Genomic DNA, 19558 nt, shown 5'->3' on the forward strand with positions numbered 1-19558 from the left:
TTTTTTCCTAAGAGTCACTTGATGTTAACATAATTTTTGATAAATGTTTATACAAATTAGGAAAGAGTTCGGTAATCAATTTTCAATATTTGTACATAATATAATAACTGAGAAGTTGACATATTTACTAAGCTTTAAGAAAAACTTATATTGTAAAATTGTTCAAATCTGCTGCTCTTTGTATCTGAGTTAACATAAAAATTTATATATATATTATATATATATATATATATATATATATATATATATATATATATATATATATATATATATATGTATATATATACATATATATACATATATATATATATATATATATATATATATATATATATATATGTATATATACACATATATATATATATATATATATATATATATATATATATGTATATATATGTACAGTATATATATATATATATACATATATATATATATATATATGTATATATATATATATATATATATATATATATATATATATATATATATATATATATATATATATATATCCTATTAATGTTCTTTAATTGTGTATAGATATTGGCCAATGGTTTAATAAATTTTACCACAGAAACAATAATTTACATTTTGATATTCCTAAAATCACTATTTTGATGGCACATAACTCAACTATTTTCTTGATGACTCTAATTTCTTAACCTTTTATCATTTGTTTTCATTAATTGTTCAAATCAATGTACACAGGTGAACGAAACCTTTAGAATAATAATAATAATAATAATAATAATAATAATAATAATAATAATAATAATATTAATGATAATAATAATAATAATAATAATAATAATAATAATAATAATTCACCCAAGATCTTTCTTGCAGCTGTACAAACGATAAATACCATTTTAAATGACATTGAATTAAAGAACAAACTATAAAAAATAACCTTTTTTTAATTACTGTGGATTATTTTAAAACTACACATAAAAAGCCATTTTATGTCTAAGACCAACGAAAGCCACAATTAAACTGTATTGCCATTTTTCAATTTGAAATACCAAAGTCATTTTCTATAGATACTGTTATTTTCATATACATGTACAAATATACGTATGAATATGTATATATTTCATGTACATATATGACGTATAAGTGTACATGTACTTAATAAAGTGCTAAAGAAATTAGTTTTTTTTTATTTCCATACTTATATAAGTCTGAAGCCTTAATGCTATTGATCACATTGTATTTGTCGGAATGTTTGGGTCCACGGGAAATAACTTTCTTTTTTTTTTGGCTGAAATAAGAAAAGGAACCAAGGAGAAAGTTCCTTTCACATTTTAGAAAATTTGGAAATTTACCCCCTAGGAGAAAGTTCTTTTCGTATTTTAGAAAATTTTAAAATTTATCACCAAATAGAAAGATTCTTTCACATTTTTGAAAATTTAAAGATTTTTCACCAAAGAAAAAGTTCCTTTCATATTTTTGAAAATTTTATCAAGGAAAAAGTTCCTTTCACATTTAGATTTTTTTTTTTTCACATTTTCGAAATTTTTAAAATTTATCACCAAATCGAAAGTTCCTTTCACATTTTAGAAATTTTTGAAATTTATCACCAAATAGAAGGTTTCTTTCAAATTTTTGAAAATCTTAAAATTTTAAAATTCATCACCACTCAAGAAACTTTGTGCTTTATAGAATTCCACCATAAATTGGTATCAATAAATTTATTTATATTTCCTTTTGTGCGCGACAAAAATCGTGTTGATGAAATGAAGACAATAAATGAATAATCTTTTCCTTATTAACTCTCTAACTGAACTTATATAACAATTATATTTTTCTTTTTAATTCAATCATTGTGAAAATATCTGGTGAAGAAGCCAAAATGTCTCTTTCCCTACTGAATTCTGGACCTTATACTCCACGAATGTCTTTTGTTTTCTGTAATATCCTCGAGGAATCTCTGTGATGACTAAGCACAGAGCCCTCTTTATTTTGCCCTTCTCGGGATCAAATAACTTCAATGAAGAAGAAAATAGGAAGGAGAACTTCCCGGTTCCTGAATCTGGCCAAATTTTCTTGGTCTATCGGTCTAGGCCACCAGAAGCTTCTTCTTCTTCTTTAGACTTTTATCCGAGAAGGATCCTTCATGTGAAATTGGTCTAGGTAACCTGAAGCTTCTTCTTCTTTAGACTTATATTCGAGAAGGAACCTTCCTGTGATATCAGTCTAGGTAACCATAAGCTTCCTCTCCTTCTTCTTTAGACTTTTATCCGAGAAGGAACCTTCCTGTGATATCGGTCTAGGTAACCATAAGCTTCCTCTCCTTCTCCTTTAGACTTTTATCCGAGAAGGAACCTTCATGTGAAGGCCGTCGTCTTCCTCGTCCTCCCAATCATCGTCTCTCAAGTAAGGAGACTCACGATCCATTTCGTATTGTTCTTCGTCTGCAATAGTAAAAAAGATGGAATTTTCGTATAATCTTCTATGTTTATCAGCTTACATAAAGGTAAATCATTATTAAAATGAACTACTTAAACGTATAGCTTGGTATTCTAGGCTAATATATTCAGGATAATCCGTATTTTCAAATAATGGTTCTTTTATTTACTTTCCTCGTTCGGTTGTGTGGAAATTTTCCTAGCATTTCTTAGCTTATTTCAAATAAAAATAAGGAAATTTTGAAAAACAATAAGCAAATATGAACGTTCATCTACGCAGTTAATATATCAAGATTTTCTTATAAATAAAAAGCACTTATATATGACAATACCAGAGATAAAAAAAAAGCATGTTTTTACTATCCCAGACTTACCGTTGGCCAGTGGAGTCTTGGAGTCGATGGCATTGAGAGTAGGATCCTGTGGTCGTTTTCTGTCGGGTGGACCCCAGTCGTGACCAGAGCGACATAGCTGCTGAACTCGCTGTGGGGAGAAATAATTCTGTGAATATCAGCTCTCAGAAAGATACCCTATGTAAGATATCATTCTTACATACATTCACATGCACACATACATACACTATATATATATATATATATATATATATATATATATATATATATATATGTGTGTGTGTGTATATATATATATATATATATATATATATATATATATATATATATATATATATATATATATATCACAAGCACACGTGATTTCAATCAATGCAAATATCACCCACGAATGGCATTTAATACCGAATTCTATCTTGGGAAAATACATCCACTTGGAATTCATTTTTATGGTAACAGCTTCTGGCCGGGTGGATATTCGAACCCCCACCTGTGGGCCGGAAACCATGCCAGCAACGGCTCTACCGACTGAGCTATCAAGAGAGATATATATATTCCCAAGATAGAATTCGGTATTAAATGCCGTTCGTGGGTGATATTTACACACACACACACACACACACACACACACACACATATATATATATATATATATATATATATATATATATATATATGTATATATATGTGTGTGCGTGTGTGTGTGTGTGTAATGAACGTAATTAGGACAGACAGTAATTGTTTCCACAGGGCATGAGACCGAAATTAAAAGAAGGATAAGCATGGGATGGAGAGTTTTTGATAAACAAAATGAGATTATGTAAAGTAAAATGCCACTCTCTCTAAAATGAAAAATACTTAATCAGATGGTCCTACCAGTATTAATTTATACATCAGAAACTTAAAGCCTTACTAAACCTTTGGTACATAAACTAATTATTACTCAAAAAGCTATGGAATGAATAATGATGGGAATAACGCTAAGAGACAGAGAAAGAAACTATGTATTTTGAATAATTAGAAAGAAAATACTGTACATGACATAGCGGACAGTCCCCTTACGAGAGTCAGAAAATCAAATGGTACATGACATAGCGGACAGTCCCCTTACGAGAGGCAGAAAATCAAAAGGCGAGATAAGATTAAAGAGGATATGAAGAAATAGGTTTGGTAGGAGAGGATGCCTTTGATAGAAGGCAACCGACCCCTTAATGTAGGGATGACGGTAGGAAAGAAGATAATGTACTTACGGCTTTCAATGGGCCGCTCTTTTGAAGGATGAGCCAGATAGCCCGGACGGGTACAGCCATGATGCAAGAGAAGGAAATAAACCACCCAAGGACGTCCGCCCAAACTGGGTATTTGTAGTCGCCGTAGAAGGAAGGTGAGTAGTCGACGAAGGTGAAAATAAGGATGATCTGTAAAAAATAAAATAGAATCATTACTAAAATGTATCAGCTTAGGCCTATCAGTAAGGATTCTTTCCAAAAAGGAGATAATTCAGTTACGATTTAGATAGTTTTATCAACAGGTGATTGATCATTCCAATATAGAAATAACTTTTGCTTCATCATAGTCCTATAATCTTTAAAACATCACAGACCTTAGGGATCTGGCACAAGTATCAATAGGCCTATGAAGATCTTAGAGTCAAAAGACTCAGGTAAGGCTAAAATATAATCATTCTTAATCAATCACCAACGAATGAATCACATGAAGTTGTACCACCCGTGTGTCACATGATCATACAGACATTTCTCTTTTCTGTATATATTATCCTTTGTATCTTTGCTCTCCCCTCGCACTGACAGCAACTTGCGTGAACCTGTCTGTTTTCCTCGTTATTGACTGTTAACAGAACCGGTTGCCGGTTGGACAAGAAATAGCATGTTGTATTTTGTGACCTTCTTGCCGGGACCTAGTGTGTATATATACCCGATGTGTCTATAAAGCAACCGAGTACTTTATTATAAACACATCCGGTATATATACACACTAGGTCCCGGCAAGAAGGTCACAAAATACAACATGCTATTTCTTGTCCAACCGGCAACCATGTTGTATTTTGTGACCTTTTTGCCGGGACCTAGTGTGTATATATACCCGATGTATCTATAAAGCAACCGAGTACTTTATTATAAACACATCCGGTATATATACACACTAGGTCCCGGCAAGAAGGTCACAAAATACAACATGCTATTTCTTGTCCAACCGGCAACCATGTTGTATTTTGTGACCTTCTTGCCGGGACCTAGTGTGTATATATACCCGATGTATCTATAAAGCAACCGAGTACTTTATTATAAACACATCCGGTACATATACACACTAGGTCCCGGCAAGAAGGTCTCAAAATACAACATGCTATTTCTTGTCCAACCAGCAACCGGTTCTGTTAACAGTCAACAATGAGAAAAGCAGACAGGTTCATGCAAGTTGCTGTCAGTGCGAGGGGAGAGCGAAGATACAAAGGATAATATATACAAAAAAGAGAAATGTCATGACTATGTACGATCGTGTGACACACGGGTGGTACAAAGTGCATTTAAAAAAATCCCAGAGTCTATATATCGCAAAATAACATAAGCTTTCTGACAAGTTGGCAACTTACGAACACACTGGCTGGCGTGACGTACTTCCAAACGTACTTCCAGTAATAATAAGGTGGTGGGTAGTGACCAAGCATGGATTTTATATCGTCCATGAAGTTATCTACGCCGTAGACCCACGTAATGGCTATGAGCTGTGAAGGAGAAGATTATCATTAATTATGAAAGATCTGTTTCAATGTTGTTACTGTTCTTAGACTAGTTTATTTTAATTGTTAATTTTTCTATTGTAGTTTATTTATTTCCTCATTTTTTTTCCTCAAATTGAGATAGTGTAAAGTAAAATGTAATGTAAAATGCCACTCTCTCTAAAATGAAAAGTACTTAATCAGATGGTTTTACCAGTATTAACTTATGCATGGACTAAGATGAAGCATATAACATAGTCCCCTGTTGGAGCCTTTGGGCTTATAGCATCCTGCTTTTCCAGCTACAGGTCTAGAGTTGAATGGGACAGTTGTGAGGCATAAACCCATTTGAGAATAGACCTATAGATCTAGACTTTTGTCTTTATTCTATAATTGCCCTCAGCATGCTATCAGTATCCAATGCATATGGAAAAAAAGAAAGAAAGAGTATGGCAGATGAAAGGAAATACTACAAACACCTGCTTAAGAAGAGCTCACCTCAACACAGCCAATCATCAAGGCAGAATAGGTGCCTGAATAATTATCCAGAAGCTGAAGGATATACATTCCATGTCCGGAGCACATGCTTATACCCAAGACACATCCAAGAGTGCAAATGGCAACGCAAGTTTTTCTGAAAAGACAAAAAAAAAAAAAAAAAAAAAGCATTATCAACCTTTCCAAAACTAATTGAGATAATGTAAAGTAAAATGCCACTTTCTCTACAATGAAAAGTGCTTAATCAGAAACTTGGAGCCTTACTAAACTTTTAGTACATAAACTAATTATTCCTCAATGAGCTAACCCAGAGTTATTTTTAAATGATATTAGTACGTTCTGGCTATTTGTTCTTTTACATTATCTTTATTAATATTTTTATTCTGAGAAAAAAAAGTGACTGAGTCTATGTTGGACCAAGATGATGCAAATAACATAGTCCCAAAGCCTTTCTGTTTTTTGTAATGTCTCCTTATTCCTAACGTTTCTTAGATACAATTCTATACTATTTTTCACTAATTGTAAATTTTATAACGTCCCTCGGGTACAATCTTCCTTACTTGTAATGTCTCCTAAGGCCAAAGAAATCCACGACGCAGGTGATGACCGTCTGTACTATAGTGAACTGTGAGCCTAGACCCAGCGTCAACAGCATCACGAAGAACAGACAAGACCACACCGGAGAGAAGGGCAAGCGAGCCACAGCCTCTGGATAGGCGATGAAGGCCAGACCAGCTCCTGTTGAGGAAAAAAAAATAATGGATTGATTAGATAGATTATTAAATTTGAATCGGAGGACCTACAACATTTTAAACTGTTTGTAAATTCTTTGCTATAGAACTGGTTTACGTGATTATCTTGTTTTATACTTTACATATGACTGGTCTGTTTTTACCTGTTACTGATCTTAAAATATATTATCATCTATATACTGTACAGTTTATTTGCTATTCTCTTATTGCCTTTCCTCACTGGGCTACTTTCCCTGCTGGAACTCTAGGGTTTGTATCACTGCTTTTCCAACCAGGGATGTAGCTTGGCTAGTAATGATAGTAGTGATAATACTGAGGAATATATATATATATATATATATATATATATATATATATATATATATATATATATATATATATATATATATATATATATATATACTAAACTGCTCTTTACTGAAACATACCTTGAGCGGCGACTTCCGATACAGGCACTCCGAGTTCGTGGGCCATGAAACCCACGATGCCGAAGATAACAAAACCCGAAAAGAAACTGGTCGAACAATTGGCCACCGCTATGAATACGGCATCCCTGGAGAAAAGAGAATTATAGATAGATAGATAGACAGACAGACAGACAAATAGATAGATAGATAGATATGTGTGTGATTTTGTGAGTGATAATGCTGAATATCTATGCTAGGTCTACCATTCTCACATCCGATGATATGACCAAATATAAATTCACATTGATGTTCTGTATAGACTCATGATCAATTCACATCAAGTTATATGATAGCTAAAACTTACCTCAAACAGTTATTGTTGAATTTATTATAAGATGCTAGCGTTATAAGTCCACCCCAACAGGGCCCCAGGGAAAAGAATATCTGCATAGCAGCGTCAGCCCATACCTAAGGAAACAATTTGAATTAATCTCCTGAAATGATAAAATAATCGGCCTGATATTCATAAGAGTAATTATGATTATTATATCAATGCAATTTTGTACTTATTAACAGAGGTAATGATTTAAAAACACTATAACAGTTTCTTCACTCACCCTGGCACTGAGCAGTTTACTCCAGACAGGCGTAATGTAGAAGGATATTCCATCGCCACAGCCTGGGAGGGTGATAGCTCTGACGAAGAGTATTATCAGCACCATATACGGGAACAGTGCGGTGAAGTACACGGCCTGAGGAAGGAATATCACGTTAGAGAATGAAATTGAACACTTTAGAAGTTCAAACTTAAGTTACTTAACCTATTCTAAGGACTACTTTCCTAGTCCTATCACGCAGAGGAACCCAGTATACTCTCTACAAGACTTTCAACTTCAGTTTATCGTTTACATATTTAGGTATTTTGCATATCATACGGCATAACTGGTTTTTATTGTCAAACCCACATTATCAAAACACTTAAGAGAACTTACAGCGAATGGTTTTTTTTTTCATGTTGAACAGACTGACAACACATACGAATTAAAATTCGACAAAATAGTTATGAAAACAACGTTAAAGGTTTTACCTTGCCCATACTGGAGACGCCTTTGAATAGACCTAGGAACACGACCAACCACGACAGGATGAGACAGAGACACAGATGCCACTGGAGACCGTGCCCTTCCTCATCGTGGAAGCCCTGCGATATGTCTAGCATGAAATTACTGCAAAGAGAAACTTGAAGTTACTCAGAGATATGAAGTTACAAAGAAAGATTTAAAGAGGAAAAAACGTTAAGTAACGTAAGGGTTAAGGCGGTTTGGAATAACTGAATTGGTGTAAATGTAAATATTAAATCTCTATATAGGAATGATAAGTTTTTTGGAAATGGATATATCAAATTGATTGAGAAAACGAAACTGAAATTAATGTTATTCTCCTTTGTCGTCTGCTCAACAACTGATGTAGGGATAGAACAAATTGAAAAGAAAATATATGGCTAGAATTATAGAATGTACTGTAATGATAATAAAAACAATAATAACATGGATTAAACAGTGAAATAAAACCCCAGTTGTAGATGGTAACATGGACTTTAACAACAATTTAGAGAAACTTGAACATGAAGGAATATAGCAAATTGAGAGGAATATATATGGCTAGAATCACATAATGTACTGTAATGATAATAAGAATAATAATAACATGGATTAAATAGTGAAATAAAACCCCAGTTGTAGATGGTAACATGGACTTAAACAACAATTTAGAGAAACTTGAACATGAAGGAATATAGCAAATTGAGAGGAATATATATGGCTAGAGCCACAGAATGTAATGTAATGATAATAAAAACAATAATAACATGGAATAACAGTGAAATAAAACCCCAGTTGTAGATGGTAACATTGACTCTAACAACAATTTAGAGAAACTATAACATGTTGAAGGAATATAGCAAATTGAGAGGAATATATACGGCTAGAACCACAGAATGTGCTGTAATGATAATAAAAACAATAATAACATGGATTAAACAATTAAACAGTTAAATAAAACCCTATTTGAAGATATCTATAGGAAAAACATTTATTTAAACCTCCCTTGAGGAACCCCGGTATCCACCTCAGTGTTGCCATTTGGCCTTTTTTCGGGCCAAAAGACCCTCTAAATTTGTCCCTTTTTTCGTGCTAAATACCTAAATTTGGCCTTTTTGAAATTGGTTAGGCTTAAATGCTATATTTTCGGCCTTTTTCTATTAGGTTGGCCTTTTAAAGGTGCAGTTGATCAGACTTTGGCCTTTTTTTCACTTGGAAAACCTGGCAACCCTGATCCACCTTCCCGCTTCCCCCGCCAGGGGGCTACGGCCAGCCAGGTCTCGTCCAAGTTGATCTTTATTTTCCCTCTGTGATAATTATCCAAAATTTCTCATATTATCGACAATGTTCGTGATATTCATCATACGTCCGGTATTCGTGATATATCAAAGGCAATTTATGAAGTGAGAATCAACTTTTTCAGCCATTTGTTATTCGAGACGAAGGCAAATTTATCAACCGCGGGAAACCACCAACAAGAGAATTCGTTTGTCCCGTAAGTTAAATCTTAATCATTTTAATTATTAATTGATCATATTGATACATCTTCTTAATACATCATATTTAGATAGTTTAGGTATTTATGAAATGCATGTTTGGGTAATTTATTTTATTTTTATGATATGAAATGTACAATGTTTATGCTTGTTCTCCCCATAACGTTAGTAGCATTGTTTATTCTTTAGATTTAATTTCCTTTTGAGAACATCTTACAAAATTTGGAAACCATTCTATATATACTCGCAATGTTTTCTACCAAAAAAAAAAAAAATGAAAAAAAATAGTCACCTAAAAGCTATTAAAATGGATTAGGCCATATACAAAAAGTGTCTGACCGCAATGATATAATATATGAATTTAAACAAAATATCCCAAGCAATTAAAGATAACAGGGAAAATAACATTCAGTGGATAGATAGGCCATCAGGTGGATAGATAGATGAATAGACAGTGGTTACTTCATCGAAAGACACAATGGTTTTGTAAAGGCACGTTAGGTTAGGTATGCAAGCTACATGAACAATGAAATGCAATTAATATAATAATCCATTTAGCTATAATGATAATAATAATAATAATAATAATAATAACACACTCGGGAACACTGTTCTATCTAGTTTCTCTTTCTCTTGTTTCGTTAAAGCTTTTATTGGTTATATAGGAAATATTTATTTTAATGTTATTACTGTTCGTAAAATATTTTATTTTCCCTTATTACCTTTCCTCACTGGGCTATTTTCCTTTGTTGGGGCCCCTGGGGCTTAATCCCTGGTTAGAAAACAATAATAACATGGATTTAACAGTGAAAAAAAAAACATTATTTGTAGATATCTATATGGAAACGTAAGAAATTCGTAAGAAATTCGATATCCATTAATATGTGTTTTAATCATTCATATTTAGTAAATTAAATTAATTAAATGAAAAATAATGATTAGTAAAGCTATCATCGACCAATTTGATAGGAAAGTTTGAATGAAAATTAAATAAAATTCAGCGTTGCACTGGTGTTTATAAATCACGAAATGCACAAATTCGAATTGTAGATTTAATGTGAATTCTGAAAATTACATTCATAATTCACGTCGATATATGATTATAATTATCTAGATTTATTAGAAAATTAGATTAATACGAAATTATTATTAACGAAACCAGTTTACGCTAAGAAATGCGATAATAAATTCGAGATTTTGAAATACCGTTTCTCGTCAAACTTTGCCTCTGGTAATTATCTAAAATTTATCATTTTTATCAACAGTTTTAGTGATATTTATCATTCGTCCGGTATTCGTGATATATCAAAGGCAATTTATGAAGTGAGAATCAACTTTATCAGCCATTTATTATGCGAGATGAAGGCAATTTTATCAACCTTTGGCTCGTGTTTACCTGGGAAACCACCAACAGAAGTCTTTAACCTGTGAGTGAAATCTTAATAATTTTCATCACCACCAACACAAGTCTTTAACCCGTGAGTTAAATCTTGATAATTTTCATCACCATCAACAGAAGTCTTTAACCCGTGAGTTAAATCTTGATAATTTTCATCACCACCAACAGAAGTCTTTAACCCGTGAGTTAAATCTTGATAATTTTCATCACCACCAACAGAAGTCTTTAACCCGTGAGTTAAATCTTGATAATTTTCATCACCACCAACAGAAGTCTTTAACCCGTGAGTTAAATCTTGATAATTTTCATCACCACCAACAGAAGTCTTTAACCCGTGAGTTAAATCTTAATAATTTTCATCACCACCAACAGAAGTCTTTAACCCGTGAGTTAAATCTTAATAATTTTCATCACCACCAACAGAAGTCTTTAACCCGTGAGTTAAATCTTAATAATTTTCATCACCACCAACAGAAGTCTTTAACCCGTGAGTTAAATCTTAATAATTTTCATCACCACCAACAGAAGTCTTTAACCCGTGAGTTAAATCTTAATAATTTTCATCACCACCAACAGAAGTCTTTAACCCGTGAGTTGAATCTTAATAATTTTCATCATTAACTAAGACCAAAAAAGACTCAAGTGATTGGCCAATAATAGAGGTAACATACTCAAATATTGATCGAACTCTTATAAGTTATTATTCAATGACAGCTTAAATCAGGGCCATAGTAACCTATAGTCCATTTCTTTTATCGAGGCATATTTGCACCGACTCGCAGGGGTGCCCTTTTAGCTGGGAAAAGTTTCCTGATCGCTGATTGGTTGGACAAGATAATTCTAACCAAGCAGCGATCAGGAAACTTTTCCGAGCTAAAAGGGCACCCCTGCGAGTCGGTGCAAATATACCTCGATAAAAGAAATGGACTATAGTTGATTAATTTCAAAGTTTCCTGTTTTAAATTAATCCTGTAACTAATATTTTCTTTGTATGCATGTCAGTGATTGTCTATACTCATTTTTTTTGTAAGGCGCATTTGCACCGACTCGCAGCGGTGCCCTTTTAGCTCGGAAAAGTTTCCTGCTCTCTGATTGGTTAGAATTCTCTTGTCCAACCAATCAACGATCAGGAAGCTTTCCCGAGCTAAAAGGGCACCGATGCGAGTCTGCAAATCTGCCTCACTGAAAAGAATTGAGTATAGTGATTGTCACTGGATTTACCACGGTAAGACACTGTTTAGTTGTGGTCATGGAGGCTTTAATTTGTAAAATGTCATTGGGTACCGGTAGTATGTTTCCATAAAACCAAAAAGATGGTGATTTTATTGTTCTGATCATGGCAACATTATCTAATTATAAAACAAAGACATACCGGAGCCTTTGTGGATAAGCGGCCAGGTCTTCTGGAGCCGCAGAAAACGGGAATTTCATTTCTTATTATTTAACCGTTCGTAAAATATATAATATAATATAATATATAAAATATAATGGTTTGAACTCAAGGTCTGAATTTTCCAGACTAGGTCTAGATATATATTTGATATTATTATTATTATTTGCTAAGCTACAACACTAGTTGGAAAAGCAGGATGCTATAAGCCCAAGGGCTCCAACAGGGAAAATAGCTCAGCGAGGAAAGGAAACAAGGAAAAATATAAAATTTTAAGAACAATAACATTACAATAAATATTTCCTAGATAAACTATGAAAACTTTAACAAAACAAGAGGAAGAGAAACTAGATAGAACAGAGTGCCTGAGCGTATAATTATTATTATTATTTTTTTTTTCTGACATTCCATTTTACGGAACCTAGTTCAACCAGCTAATGTCATCTGTGACTTGCTTGATATGTTTGAATGCACACATTTAATAATAAGGCACGCGATAAACTTTTGCTCCAGTGCTGGAAGGATAGGCCTATACCAGTCAGAGAAAGGTTTACTGATACACTAGGTTATTATTATTATTATTATTATTATTATTATTTGCTACGCTACAACCCGAGTTGGATAAGCAGGATGCTATAAGCCCAGGGGCTCCAACAGGGAAAATAGCTCAGTGAGGAAAGGAAACGTAGAAATTTAAAATATTTCAAGAAGAGTAACATTGAAATAAATATCCCCTATATAAACTATAAAAACTTAACAAAACAAGAGGAAGAGAATTAAGATAGATTAGTGTGCTCGAGTACACCCTCAAGCAAGGGAACTCTAACCCAAGACTGGAAGACCATAGTACAGAGGCTATGGCACTACCGAAGATTAGAGAACAATGGTTTGATTTTGGAGTGTCCTTCTCCTAGAAGAGCCTGAATATCATTCACACAAACCAGTGCCACAATGCTGTACTGATGGTCTTTTACGAAATAGGTATTCATTAATGAAATACTTTGCTGTTGTAGCGGTGTGTAAAAGAAATATCAATGGACAAGAAAAGGGATGGTGTAAATGCATCAATATTTTTTTTGTAAATGCTGGTTTTGGTTATAAATATTTTATTTATTAGTTATGCATTGATCGAATCGTATAGATTTCTTCATTTAACTTCAATCATATCCAAAATAGGGTGTGAATAGGTCATAGGTATCTGAGGAGCTGGGTCTAAATTCTGAGTAGCCGGGGGGGGGGGGGGGGTTTACACGGTCGAGCGGTCGTCGAACTCGGTTGTCGAACCAGGTTGTCAAACCTTGTTGTCGAACCTGCTTGTAAAACGGTTCGAAGAGGTGGAGTCAGCCACAAAGGCATAAGGTTTGTTGACAATGAAGCCCCGCCCACAAAAGTCAGGGGAGAACAGACTTTCTTCAAACCGTTAAGAGTCGGTTTGACGAACGTGTCCGACAACCAAATACCCCGTTCACACGTTCGAACATCACTTCAAACACTTGCCTGTCGAACCGTGTTTGACGAAACCCGCCTTTTGATTAGAAAACTAATCTTGGCGATCCCTTCCCATATCCTGCGTATACACGTACTTCTAACCATCCTAAATTATATCTGCTCTTGTCTTAAGGCGGGTTTACACGACCGAGCAGCTCGCCGAGCCCGGTTGTCGAATCTACTTGTAGAACGGCTGGAAGAGCTTTCAGACAGTATATCGAACCTCAGTGTGCCTCGTGCTAAAACAACGTCAACATGTCTCTTGACCAGGACGATTTGATAGCCATTGCTTTAGCAGTGGCACTAAGAAGGAAAAAAAAAAACAGATCAAAGTGGACGAAGGATTGGCAACTAAAAAGAGAAATTTTCACACACCAACTTGCTTGTTGCGTTAAAATTAGTTCTTTCAATATTTCATGCAGAGCCGCTATTCCTTTGTTTCTGGCTACTTTGTTGGAATAGTCTTTTGATTTAACTTTCCATAAAGCTGGATGAGCCCGATATGTATGTATGAAATCAAAGTACGACTTCCTTCTCATTCTTGCTTTCATTAATGGCAGCCATTATTCATTTCTTTGATGATGTTTCCTCTAGCAGGTTTGAATAACAACTGAGGTTCGATGCTCGACACCCGTTCACACTTTCACACCGCTCGTCAAACAATGTAGCTCCGCCCACAAAAGTCAAGATGAGCCTGACTTTCATCGAGCCGTTCGGCGAGCGCGCTCGACAACCAAATAGCCCGTTTACACGCTCGAACATCAATTCAAACATAGGGTTGTCGAGCCAGGCTCGACGAGCTCTTCGCCCGTGTAAACCCCGCTTTAAACGAACGTGTTCGACAACCAAATACCCCGTTCACACGTTCGAACATCACTTCAAACACTTGCCTTTCGAGCCGTGTTTGACGAAACCCGCCTTTTGATTAGAAAAATAATCTTGACGATCTCTTGCCATATCCTGCGTATACACATACTTCTAACCATCCTAAATGCTACCTGCTCTTGTCTTAGTTTTGTCATGAGATTGAAATTACGGGACTATCAACTCATGCAGAAGCTTTTAATGTTTAAAGGTTTCTCGTGAATAGCAGAGGCAAAGGACAGTGACATTGTCCTGGTTAGCAAGACTGTGACATTGTCCTGGTTAGGCAAGGGACAGTGACATTGTACTGGTTAGTAGGATTGTGACATTGTTCTGGTTAGCAGGACGGTGACATTGTCCTGGTTAGCAGGACTGTGACATTGTCCTGGTTAGGCAAGGGACAGTGACATTGTTCTGGTTAGCAGGACTGACGTTGTCCTGGTTAGGCAATGGACGGTGACATTGTCCTACTTAGCAGGACAATGCCATAGAGACTTACCATATATTTATATGATGAGCGCCCAAGCCCCTCTCTACCCAAGCTAGGACAAGTGAAGGCCAGACAATGGCTGCTGATGACTCAGCAGGTAGACATATAGACTACCTTAAGGATGGTGAGGTTGCAGGCACTACAAGAAACTATCGAGCTTGAGCGGGACTCTAATCCCAGTCCGGCAAATCGCCAGGTAGTGACGTTTCCAATAGGCCACTACAAATTACTGGACTGATTATCTATCACTTCACGTAAGTGATTGACTCATAAAATCAAGTCTCATGAAGCTAAATTATTATTATTATTATTATTATTATTATTATTATTATTATTATTATTAATTGCTAAGCTACAACCCTACTTGGAAAAGCAAGATGTTATAAGCCCAGGGGCCCCAACAGGGAAAATAGCCCAGTGAGGAAAGGAAACAAGGAAAAATTAAATATTTTTAAGAACAGTAACATTAAGATAAATATTTCCTATATAAACTATAAATATTTTAACAAAACAAGAGGAAGAGAAATTAGGTAGAATAGTGTGCCCGAGTGTACCCTCAAGCAATAATGGGTATTAAACTTCAAAGTCGCAAGCATAACCACTGAATCAACAAGTTAAATAAGGCTTTTGAAGGACCTACTGGAAGAATTCATCCGCGGGCATCTTCATGCTCATAGCTGTGTTGTTCAGGTTCTGCCAATCCTCCGGAGATACATCGTTCTGCTGGAAGCACGTGCCGTTCGGAGACATTATACCTTCGTGGGCCGTGCAGTTCTTGGTGTCGAATCTGGAAGGATGAGTGGTCGTAAGATACATTTTTTTACCGTCTGTGTGCGGGTGTGTTGGTATTTAAGGCACCAGGTTAAAAAAGAGTTTTAGTTTATTATATTTTTATGTCTGTGGGGATAAAAACTTCTATATTTGACATTATAGGCTGGAAAGTTCATATACATGTATGTACAGGCATACGTTTGTATGTTACTAGAGTCAACTAGACCAATGAAGAATAAGATTTAGATTGTGTAGGTTGGAAAGTTCACATAAATGTATGTGCTGGCAGCCTGGCATACATTTGAATGTTACTGGATCTTAAAAGAATAAGACTTAGACTGTATAGGTTAGAAGGTAACATTCATGTATATGCAGTCATACATTTGTATGTTACTAGAACAGTAAGGAATAAGACTTAGACGGTGTAGGTAGAAAGATCACATTCAAGTATAGGCAGTCATACATTTGTATGTTACTAGAACAATAAGGAATATGACTTAGACTGTGTATGTTGTAAAGTTCACATTCATGTATATGCAGACATTCATTTGTATGTTACTAGAACAATAAGGAATAAGACTTAGACTGTGTATGTTGGAAAGTTCACATTCATGTATGTGCAGTCATACATTTGTATGTTACTAGAACAATGAAGAATAAGACTTAGACTGTAAGTAGGAAAGTTCACATACATGCATGTGCAGTCATACATTTGTATGTTACTAGAACAATAAGGAATAAGACTTAGACTGTGTAGGTTGGAAAGTTCACATTCATGTATGTGCAGTCATACATTTGTATGTTACTAGAAAAATAAGGAATAAGACTTAGATTGTATAGGTTGGAAAGTTCACACTCATATATATGCAGTCATACATTTGTATGTTACTAGAACAATAATGAATAAGACTTAGACTGTGTAAGTTAGAAAGTTCGCATTCATGTATGTGCAGTCATACATTTGTATGTTACTAGAAAAATAAGGAATAAGACTTAGATTGTATAGGTTGGAAAGTTCACACTCATATATATGCAGTCATACATTTGTATGTTACTAGAACAATAATGAATAAGACTTAGACTGTGTAAGTTAGAAAGTTCGCATTCATGTATGTGCAGTCATACATTTGTATGTTACTAGAACAATAAGGAATAAGACTTAGACTGTGTAGGTTAGAAAGATCACATTCATGTATAGGCAGTCATACATTTGTATGTTACTAGAACAATAGAAAATAAAACTTAGACTGTGTAGGTTAGAAAGTTCACATACATGTATATGCAGACATACGTTTTTATGGTACTGGATCATAAAAGAAAAAGACATAATGATGATTTACAAAAACCATATAGTATATCTTAAGAGAGCCACCTATGGTAAGACAAGTAGGCTTGCATACAAGCACTTTAATCCAAATGTGGGTGTTCCTGGTGCTTGGAATAGACCAATTGGAGTCTTTTTCACGAATGACATTGGTTTATATAATAGTATAATTTGAGTGAATGAAGAGTTACCTTCCATAAAAGAACTGGTGATATTAAAAGTAGCAAAACCCACCTACGACACGCAGCGGTATTGTACCAGTGGCCGCAAGACTTCCACGGCACTTCGGCCGTAAACGAAGAGAAGAGGTAGAAGAAAGCCCAGGCGATGATGACGTTGTAGTACAGGCAGATGAAGAAGGCGATAATGAACATGCCTATGCCAACGCCTTGGAACAGGGGCACCACTTTCCAGATGGTGATCGGTCCTTCCTGGCCGTACTGTCCCAGACTCAGTTCGAAGAAGAAGAGAGGAACGCCGGTGATGAACAGCATCACTACGTACGGGATTAGGAAGGCGCCTGCAAAGGAAGAAGTCGGTTAGTCATACGTCTGTTCTGGGCGATAGTTAACTAATTTATGTAGTGTGTGAGCTGTTGAATGTGATGGAATCATGTGTACCGCAACATTCGAATTTGGAATGGAAATATGTTAATGTTATTATTATTATTATTATTATTATTATTATTAGAAAAGCTACAACCCTAGTTGGAAAAGTAAGATGCTATAAGCCCAAGGGCTCCAGCAGGGAAAAATAACCCAGTGAGGAAAGGAAATAAGGAAATGTGATAGAATCATGTGTACAGCAACATTCGAATTTGGAATGGAAATATTATTATTATTATTATTATTATTATTATTATTATTACAAGCTATGCTATCACCCTAGTTGGAAAAGCAGGATGCTATAACCCCAAGGGCTCCAACGGGGAAAAATAGCCCAGTGAGGAAAGGAAATAAGGAAATAAATGTGATAGAATCATTTGTACAGCAACATTCGAATTTGGAATGGAAATATGTTGTTGTTATTATTATTATTATTATTATTATTATTATTATTATTATTATTAGCCAAGCTACAACCCTAGTTGGAAAAGTAAGATACTATAAGCCCAAGGGCTCCAGCAGGGAAAAATAGCCCAGTGAGGAAAGGAAATAAGGAAATAAATGTGATAGAATCATGTGCACAGCAACATTCGAATTTGGAATGGAAATATGTTATTATTATTATCATTATTATTATAAGCTAAGCTATCACCCTAGTTGGAAAAGCAAGATGCTATGACCCCAAGGGCTCCAACGGGGAAAAATAGCCCAGTGAGGAAAGGAAACAAGGACATAGATAGACTACAAGAGAAAAATAAACAACGAAAACTGAATATTTCAAAGAACAGTAACAACATTAAATTAGATCCTTCACATATAAACTATAAAAAAAAATTAAAAAAAAAAAACAAGAAGTAAAACTAGACAGAATAGCGTGCCCGAGTGTCCCCTAAAGCTCTTAACCCCAACTCTTAGTAATACTCGATACAAATGCGCCTCATTAAAAAGAATGTGTAGAACTTTAAATGTTCAGAGTTGGAGCAAATGTTTTTATGTTGACCAGGCTGACATGAGTCTTTTTATAGTTTTTATATGACATATCTGTTTTTGACGTTGTTAATAGTTTATATAGGACATATTTGTTTTGACCTTGTTACTGTTTTTAGAATGATTTATTGTTAATTTATTCTCATCATTTATTTATTTCCTTATTTCCTTTCCTCACTGGGCTATCTTTTCCCTATTGGAGCGCTTGGGCTTATAGCATCTTGCTTTTCCAACTAGGGTTGTAGCTTAGCTAGTAATGATAATGATAATAATAATAATAATAAAAATAATATATTTCCATTCCAAATTCGAATGTTGCTGTGCACATGATTCTATAACATTTATTTCCTTATTTCCTTTCCTCACTGGGCTATCTTTCCCTATTGGAGCCCTTGGGCTTATAGCATCTTGCTTTTCCAACTAGGGTTGTAGCTTAGCTAATAATAATAATAATAATAAAAATAATATATTTCCATTCCAAATTCG

At 34.7% G+C, this 19558-nt stretch overlaps 1 protein-coding gene across 2 annotated transcripts in view; it reads right to left on the bottom strand.

Annotated features, from left to right (window-relative positions):
• Nucleotides 1-1575: 1575 nt before the first annotated feature.
• LOC137642268 (sodium- and chloride-dependent glycine transporter 1-like) overlaps nt 1576-19558 on the bottom strand; it is a 78835-nt gene continuing 60852 nt past the window's right edge. The window contains exons 3-15 of one of the 2 annotated variants that reach the window (XM_068374795.1): nt 17715-18000; nt 16026-16172; nt 8246-8384; nt 7776-7910; nt 7523-7626; nt 7180-7304; nt 6560-6737; nt 6000-6135; nt 5376-5507; nt 4012-4179; nt 2783-2891; nt 2326-2414; nt 1576-2252 (exon numbers count right to left, since the gene is read on the bottom strand). In XM_068374795.1, the coding sequence (XP_068230896.1) occupies nt 2229-2252; nt 2326-2414; nt 2783-2891; nt 4012-4179; nt 5376-5507; nt 6000-6135; nt 6560-6737; nt 7180-7304; nt 7523-7626; nt 7776-7910; nt 8246-8384; nt 16026-16172; nt 17715-18000 (1772 nt within the window). In that variant the 3' untranslated portion in view covers nt 1576-2228. Of the gene's footprint in view, nt 2415-2782; nt 2892-4011; nt 4180-5375; nt 5508-5999; nt 6136-6559; nt 6738-7179; nt 7305-7522; nt 7627-7775; nt 7911-8245; nt 8385-16025; nt 16173-17714; nt 18001-19558 lie in introns of both variants that reach the window. The other variant, XM_068374794.1, reaches the window with a different exon arrangement.

Source organism: Palaemon carinicauda, chromosome 6, assembly GCF_036898095.1.
Source record: "Palaemon carinicauda isolate YSFRI2023 chromosome 6, ASM3689809v2, whole genome shotgun sequence".
In the NCBI taxonomy this organism is placed as follows: domain Eukaryota; kingdom Metazoa; phylum Arthropoda; class Malacostraca; order Decapoda; family Palaemonidae; genus Palaemon; species Palaemon carinicauda.